The 8,928-nt window shown below is 51.1% G+C and overlaps 1 protein-coding gene across 1 annotated transcript; it reads right to left on the minus strand.

The window, feature by feature from the left end:
• Window positions 1-2,993: 2,993 nt before the first annotated feature.
• Window positions 2,994-4,025, minus strand: LOC136479378 (uncharacterized mitochondrial protein AtMg00810-like). The gene has a single exon (XM_066477261.1). It carries the CDS (start codon window positions 4,023-4,025, stop codon window positions 2,994-2,996), a length of 1,032 nt encoding a protein of 343 aa, XP_066333358.1.
• Between the last annotated feature and the right edge of the window lie 4,903 nt (window positions 4,026-8,928).

Here is an 8,928-nt window from a genome sequence, read left to right on the forward strand (position 1 = left end):
GAAAGTCGCAAAGAAAGTATTGGAGGAGCTTGACCGAAAGAACCGCGAGGTGCAGCAGCCAGCAGGCGTGCAACGCCGTGGAAGATGTGGTCATCGAGATCGGCCCCGTGGAAGATGTGGTCATTCCTCAACGAGAAGCAGATGCTGTCAAAAAAAAAAAAAAAACGAGAAGCCGATGCGTTTCAGCTCTGAGCAGCTGGCGGCCTGCAGTCCTGCACCAAGAACTACTCGTCATAGACGAATAAAATTAACTAAATAGAATATATCTGGTGGGAAGGCCTTCAGCCTAGCTGCCGGCGTACCGCGTACGTGCCATACGAGTGTTTCTGTATGGATAGTATTGCCCTCGGCTTCCCTTGGGAAATATTGGCATGTGGGACATGACCGCTGCCGTCGCCCCGGCGCGTGTGGACACCAGGTTTTCATTAAATAAAAATTTATCGGGTTATAGATAAATATGATAAACATGATATATCGGAAATATTGGACCAAATTTAAAAAAATTCAAATTGTTTTGAAAAAATTTCGTAGAATTTCATTTGAAACTATTCCTAAGCTATTAAACATCACTTGATAAAAACAAGAATAAAATATTATAGTGTGGGACCGTCGTACGACTGAATTTGGGTTGTCTGTCTGGGAGAAAAAAAAAAAGGAAAAAATTTGAACGATGTCAAATTTTATCGGACAGAACGGAAATTTCCTTGGACACCGCCGCCAGCGCGGGGCGCAACCACCGCTGCCTCCCTGGTGCGCGAGCACAGGAACCACCGGCCTGGCGCGCAGTTCAGCCTCGCATGCGAGCGCCGGGCACAACCACCGCTGCCGCTCCGGGGCCTCGTCCTCCTACTTGTTTTTTTTTTTGGCCTCTCGTCCTCCTACTTGTTGTTCGCCCACGCGGCCACGGTGCGGAGAGCTAGCAGAGGCAGAGCTGCGAGCGAGAGGGAGAGCAACAGCATGGCGCCGGCGGTATCTCGTCAGGCTGCAACGTGGGTACAAACAGCGACATCATGGGGAAGAAAGGAAGGAGGAAGAAGATGTCTTGTTGGGCCCGCATGTCACCGACGTGCTGAGAGAATGGTAGAAGGGCAGTTTAGGCAATACGAAAATATGCAGATGGGCCCTACAACGTCTAAAGTGTACACAGTGGTGGGTTTCAGACATCAACAAAAATATAATAGTCTGGTTCAGAATAGATAAATCATAGTGGTGTATATTCAATCCATGAAAAATTGTAATTGTACCAATCAAATAACCCAAAAGCAAAAGCACATCAAGACTAAATATGGCATTTTAGCTTAGGCCCTCTTTTACACGATTTTTTATGGGATTTCCCTGCCAGCTTAATAAAATAAAAAAAACTACTACCAAATGAGTACGTACAGAAGTGGCTTCTGAATCACGTTGTTACTGCTGATGCTTCCAGCACTACTACAAATTCTCTTCAAGGGAAGGAGAGCCAAAACCTGAATTGTAGGACTAGAAAAGGTAAGGGTCAGTCTGCAATGCGTGCCACGCCTCCAGCTGAGAAATCAAGAGGTGTGAGCATCGTAAAAAAAAAAGGACAGACCTAGTGCCGGAGGCTCCCACATGAGCGGGGTATGGGGAAGGAAAAAACTGTTGTGAGCCGGATAAATTCCAAGGTTGAACGGATTGAAGCATGGAGATGAAATCAAATGACATTTCCATTGTTGTTGTGCACTAGATGACTAACCCGATGTTTCCTGAAAACAGGAACCCACACTGCTGGGTTGCACATTTTGCATTTTGTCTGTGTACCATTTCTTGCTGTATCGAGATTCATTCTTCTTGCCATCGCTAACTTTTGTATCTTTCTTATGGTTCCTTGTTTGAGTGAATGAAAGATATTGATGCTTTCTTTTGTATGTAAATCCCTTCAATGCCTAAATTATGAAGTGCCTGAAAGTTCAGGTATGACCTGTGCTGTGCTTGTCTTATCGCTTAGTACCTTATTCTGCTCTCTGCACTCCTTTCAAAATGTCGGATTGCAGCTTGGGTTGATCACTCTTTGTGTTATACTTTTGGAAAGTTTAATGCTTTATTTTTGTCCCTCTCTCTCAGTGCTCTCTGAGTTGATTATCCTTTTCGACAGTATAATTTTCCTATGCTGTACTGTCTGCAACTGAGCTCTCAAGCACCATATTCATGCCTTCTTTCATTGCATCATGTAACTTTAATACTTTATTCTACCTCCTCTACTTCATTCTTTTTTTATTACAGGCTTACAGAATCTGTGCAAAGGTTTTCCAGCTCTCGTGACAAATACAGCGGGAACAAGCCAGTCACCACACAATTGCTATTCCATCCAGTCTTTAGGCCTACTCATCAATGAAAATTCAGACAATCAAGGATGATTTTGAGTTACCTTGATTTCTGCTTGTTCAGCTAGCAGTGGAGCGAATTGCTCTTTGTTGATGTGGCTGTCATCTTTTATTCCCTGTCGGTATTTGGAAGCTCTGTATTCCGATCTCAAGATCACACTAGCGTGATTCTCTGTGAGAAGTACAGTACCAGTAGGCAAAAATCTTTGTGTAGTGATTGGTTAGTTCTAGCACCACTTGAAATCGGAATCTGATCTGGGCAGACAGATTGCTATACAGCTGAAGATGACATTTATCTGTAGAGAACAAGAGTAGGAGCCAACAAGAATGATTCATTGACTGGTGCGGCTCATATACGAGTTTACAAAATGAAGGAACGGCTGACCACGCAGGGCGCCGGGACCTTCGGATCGTGGTGACCGTGGTCACCGTATACATGCAGATCGTGTGCCAGTATATCTATACAGTCTTCAACACCCCCCCACAGTCTAATGGATTGTATTTACAACACATAGACTGGAACGAAAAGCTTGAAATGTCGATGTAGGAAGACCTTTTGTGAGCACATCTGCATATTGTTCGGCGGTAGGGACATGTAGAACTCGTATCTCGCCAGCCTGCACGCGTTCGCGGACAAAATGTATGTCGAGCTCAATGTGCTTGGTTCGTTTGTGGTGCACTGGATTGGCCGACATGTATACCGCCTGAAATATTGTCGCAGAATGCAAGAGTGGCTTTGTTGATGCTGCAATGAAGTTCGCCGAGAAGCTGCCGAAGCCAAATGCATTCAGCGGCGGCGTTCACGAGGGCACGGTATTCCGCCTCAGCGCTTGAACGGGACACCATGGCCTGCCTCTTCGAGGACCAGGAGATGAGCGCGTCCCCGAGAAACACACAGAAGCCTGAAGTTGAACGCCGTGTCGCGGGACAGCCCGCCCAGTCCGCGTCGGAGTAGGCGGTAATGTTGAAGTCGGTGGAGGCGCGCAGGAGCAGCCCGTGCGACGTCGTGCCGCGGACGTAGCGGAGAATGCGCTTGAGAAGCGCAAGGTGTGGCTCGCGTGGATCATGCATGTGCAAGCATACCTGCTGAACGGCGAAGGCAATATCCGGACGCGTCACGGTCAAGTATTGCAGGGCCCCGGCGAGTTGGCGATAGCTTGTGGCGTCAGCAACAGCAGGGCCAGTGGCATCGAGTTTGCCCTTGGCATCGATGGGTGTGGCCGCTGCCTTGTAGGAAGCCATGCCAGCGCGCTCCAGAACGTCGTTGGCGTAGCGTGCTTGAGAGAGATAGAATCCTTCCTTGGACCGTCGTACGTCGATGCCGAGGAAGAAGCGCAGATCGCCCATGTCCTTGACGGCGAACTCGGCGCGCAGCTTGTTGACGATGTTCTGGATGAGGGCCGCAGAGGAACCGGTGATGACGATGTCGTCGACGTACAGGAGGAGGTAGACGAGGTCGTGGCCGCGCCGCAGCGTGAACAGCGACGAGTCGGAGCGAGTCGCAGTGAAGCCGAGAGTCCGGATGAATGCGGCGAACCGCTCAAACCAGGCTCGGGGTGCTTGACGAAGGCCGTAGAGAGACCTGTCCAAGAGACAAACTGCATCGGGCCGGTCAGGATCGACAAATCCCGTCGGCTGCTGACAAAACACCTGCTCCTTCAGATGGACCGTGGAGGAAGGCATTGGACACGTCGAGTTGCGTCGTTGGCCAGTTCCTGGAGGCCGCGATGGCGAGCACTGTGCGAATTGTCGCCGGCTTGACGACGGGAGTGAAGGTCTCGCCGAAGTCGACGCCCGCGCGCTTGGGTGAAGCCACGGACCACCCACCGGGCCTTATAGCGCTCAAGAGTGCCGGCCGGGTTGAGTTTATGCCGGAAGACCCATTTGCCAGTCACGATGTGTGCGCCGGGGGGTCGATCGACCAGACGCCAAGTCCGGTTTTTCTGAAGAGCCTCAAACTCAGCGGCCATGGCTGAATGCCAGTTCGGGTCTTTCAGAGCGCCACGAACGGACTTGGGGATCGGTGATGGAGCGCTGGAAGGCGTGGGAGCCGTGAGGTTCATAGCATAGCGAGGATTGGGTTTGAATGTGCCGACTCGGGATCGAGTAACCATGTGATGGCCCTGCCCGGCAATGGGCGCTTGGGTATGTGGGGCAGGTGGAGTTGGCGATGGAGGATGGAGCAGTGGCCGGTGGTGCTGATCCGATTTCGGCGCTAGGTGGGGCAGAGGGAGCAGGGCGCAGGTGATGGAGCAGCTGCATGCGAACTGGATGCGGGTGGTGGGGAAGGATGCAGCGCTAACTGCCGAGCTGCGTGATCCGGATGTGGAGGCAGGAGTTGCTGAATGAAAACAGGCGAGGAGTCGAAGTCCGGTACTGTAGCCGGTCTCGCTGGTGCCGGTTTTGCCTGAAACTCGTCAGAGAGAAATGGAAAGACAGCTTCGTTGAAGACAACATGTCTGGAGGTGATGACCCGCCGGCTATGGAGATCGAGGCAGCGGTAACCTCGATGATCGGCTGGGTACCCGAGGAGAGCACAGGGGGTAGAACGGGGGCTGAGCTTGTGAGATGTAGTGGCTGTTTGATTAGGATAGCACAGGCAGCCAAATACTCGAAGATGACTGAAATCTGGTTCAGTGCCGAGCAAACGCTGATGAGGTGTGATTGAACCACTGGACTGACATGGCCTGCGATTAATAAGATGAGTGGCAGTGTGTAGAGCTTCCACCCAGTAGGTTCCGGGCATGCCAGCATGAATAAGAAGACTGCAGGACGCAGTCGTTCATGGTTCGAATGATCCGCTCAGCCTTTCCGTTTTGCGAAGAGGTGTACGGACAAGAGAGGCGAAACATGGTGTCCGTGGGCAGCAAGATGGGTGCGCATGGCCAAGTTATCGAATTCACGGCCATTGTCAGTTTGGAGGGCGAGCAGTGGCATCTGAAACTGAGTGCGCACATATGCGTGGAAGGCAACAATGCAGGAGTAAACCGCATATTTCGCATGCAATGGGAAAGTCCACACATAGTGGGAATAATCATCGATTAAAACCAAATAGTATTTGAATCCAGAAAAACTTGACAATGGAGATGTCCATACATCAGCATGTATTATTTGGAAAGGAACATAAGAAACTGAATTCGAATTGGAAAATGGCAGCCGGACATGCTTTCCTAGCTGACATGCTTCACAAGTGGTATGCTGGGACTTGCTGAACTGAAGATCAAGACTGGCCAATGTCTTGTGGAAGCTGCGATGCCCGGGATGACCTAAGCGCTGGTGCCACAGATCCATGGTGGGTGCAGTGGTCACAAGAGCTTGAGGTTGAGCCGGCGTCAAGGGGTAAAGCTCGCCAGTGCTGTTACATCGGAGAATCTCCGCCCGCGTGAGGAGATCCTTAACAGAGAAACCAAGGGGATCAAACTCGACAGAAACATTATTATCGCGAGTAAGAGAGCGGACGGAGATCAAATTTTTAACAAGCGATGGTGAAATCAGAATGTTGTTGAGGTGGAGTGGAGAGATTGTGGTGGAGATGTGGGCACGGCCACGCTGAGTGACCGGGAGTGATGCACCGTTGCCGACAGTGATGGGTATAGGGGAATAGACTGGTGTAATGGAGGAGAGATTACCGGTGCTGGAAGACATGTGAGACGAGGCTCCCGTGTCGAAGTACCACTCCGCGCTCTAGGGCTGCTGAGCGCCGGAGTTCACCAGGGCCGAGAGCATGGCCTGGTGGTTCCATACGTCGTGTGGTGTAGAGCTGGACGCGGCGCCGATGTGATGACTGGAGCCGGGCGGTGGAGCAGCGAAGTACGCCTGATTGGCCTAGATGCCAGGCCGGGGACCGAGAACGCCGGAGGCCGGGGGACGGAACGACATTTGCCATGCCTGTACCATACCGGTCCACGAGTTCACCCCTGGTCTGCCAGGCCGGAGGACGGGGTCCGCCGTAGTTGTTCCCGCCACGACCACGGCCGCGCTTCTTGCCGCCACGATTGTTGTCATTGCGTGGCGGTGCGCCGGAGCCGTTGGGGGCAGTCCGCGAACCGGAGTTGGATTCGGAATTGCCGGACCCGCCGTTGCCCGTGCCTGGTGCTGGTGGACGAGGAGCGGTGCCGTGGCCGCTGCCGGCGCCGGATCCGCCCGATCCGGAGCCGCTGGATGTCAGGAGGGCATGTTGCGCGTCGGTCTTGGCAAGTTCGGCGTCGTACTTTTCCTCCAGCAGGAGATATGAGCGCGCGGAAAGGAAGGTGTGTGGAGGCTGCCTGGAGGTTATCGCCGGCACAGCATGGCGATATTTGGAGGAGAGGCCACGAAGCATATTGAGTACCTGAGAGGTTTCACGAACGGGCTGACCGACGTCGCGCAAGGCGTCAGCGAGGCGCTTGAGTTTGCCGGTGTAGGTGGCGATATCCATGTCGCCCTGGACAAGGGATCGGAACTCCGCCTCGAGGTACACGGCGCGATGGAGCTCGTTGTCGCGGAACTGCTCGCTGATCGCGCGCCAGATGGCATATGCCGTCGGCGTCGGCTGGCGCACAATAGCACGGACGTCTTTGGAGATTGAATTATAGAGCCAGCCGAGGATACACTGATCAATCATGACCCAATGGGCGTCACGGCGATTAGCAGATGTAGGGGCGACGGTGAGGTGGGAGGTAAGGCCAAATTTGCCGACGACGGCGTCGAAGAAGCACCGCCATTCGGCGTAGTTGGACTCTTGGATATCAAGTTCGACTGGGACGTGGTGGCGGATATTGACAGATTGAATGACGGTGGAAGGGGGTGGGGGAAGAACGACGTCTTCGGTGAAGGAGGCACCGCCATCAACAGAGGAAGAGGAGGAGACGTCATCCTCAACATCACCCTCGAACATGGGGTTGAGATCCATGGCGGCGATGGTTGGGGGTGAGATCGCCGGCGTGGATGAGGGAAGGAGAAGGACCTAGACTGCTGATACCATGTAGAGAACAAGAGTAGGAGCCAACAAGAATGATTCATTGACTGGTGCGGCTCATATACGAGTTTACAAAATGAAGGAACGGATCGTGGTGACCGTGGTCACCGTATATATGCAGATCGTGTGCCAGTATATCTATACAGTCTTCAACAATATCTAACAACAAGGACCACAAGTGATCCAACTTGCAAAGACACGGTAGTCGTCCAAGTTCATATTCGAACCAAATAAATTTGTAGTAGTGCTGGAAGCATCAGCATCAGCAGTAACAACGTGAGCAGCAAGCGCGTGCTCACAGAGGAGTCTTTGGGAGAATGTACGATTGAGCGCGTCCTCACAAAGAAGACTTTGGCCAGGTCCATGCGGCGGTGGTCAGACCTTTGCATTTATTGTCTGACTGGGCACGGCTCACAAAAATGACTTGGTCCATGCGGCTGTCTGGCCTTATATTGTCTCTTTCGTGATGCTTACACTATTTGTACAATCACTCATCATTTAAGTATAATAATGTTGATTGTTGAGGGCTTGAGGCACCTGTTGTGCCAACACTGACTGTTCTTGGTCATTCACCAGCCAGAGCAGAGAGGAAGAAGAAGCAGGGGAGGCGAGTGCGGATCATGTGTCCACTGAAACGCGGCCAGGCCCATGCCCATCCGCAAGCGCAGGCCCAGTACTACACCAGTCTCTGGCCCAGAATGGCTGTAATAGAATACTTAAGTCAAGTGATGATGAGAGGGGAGATGTCATGAACTCTGTAAACGAAATTCTGAAATCCTAAATCCTGTCCTCGCCAATTCTTACAGTACTTGTCTTCCTCCGGATCTCTTCTTCCTCCTCCCCACGTTACTGCGAACATGTTGATTCCAGATTTCCTTTTCTGCAACACGACTTACGTACGTTCAGTATAGCGCTACAGATCAGAATATAATAATTGTGATCGAGTCTGTTCCAGGTAAAGCTCGTTTTCACAAATTCCCAAAACGTCAAATAGGAACTTCTCCAAGCTCAGATTCAATTCATTGCGGATCCCATCAAACAGATTCACAAATCACAGTGTCAATTCACAGCTAGGAGCTAGCTAAGAGGTCCTGTCAGGGACTGGGCTACCAGATGGGCTTCCAAGCTGGGCCGCGGGATGGGCTTCCGAGTAACAGTCGCCGGTAAGGTTGAAAACCGACGGAAAAATCCCGTTCCGACCCGTTCTGTTTTCTAGTTTGTTCGGCCTGTTTCCGTGGGAGAGGGGTTTTTCCGTCCGTTTCCATGGGTCTCGTTTTCATCTGGAATTGACCCGTATTTATTCTGTTTTTCATCCCGTTTTCAATCTATGTGAGATATGTCTAGAAATTGATATGTTCATGAACCTACTAATCACCGATTATGTATGTTAACATGTTAACACATGGCGTGCTAGTGAATATTGGACCGGTAACTTCTTACGTATATATTATTTTGTCACTTTGTTCATGTATACTCGAGAATATTTGATCATGCTATTCTAACTTAATTTTCTGGCACTCCAACCGTATTTGTCCATTTCCCTATTTTCGTATTTCCTCATCCGTTTTTAATTCTGTTTTTTTTTTCGATCCCGGTCCTGTTTCCGCTAAAAATATAGAAACCCAAATG

The sequence above is a fragment of the Miscanthus floridulus genome, chromosome 9 (genome assembly GCF_019320115.1).
Source record: "Miscanthus floridulus cultivar M001 chromosome 9, ASM1932011v1, whole genome shotgun sequence".
Taxonomy (NCBI): domain Eukaryota; kingdom Viridiplantae; phylum Streptophyta; class Magnoliopsida; order Poales; family Poaceae; genus Miscanthus; species Miscanthus floridulus.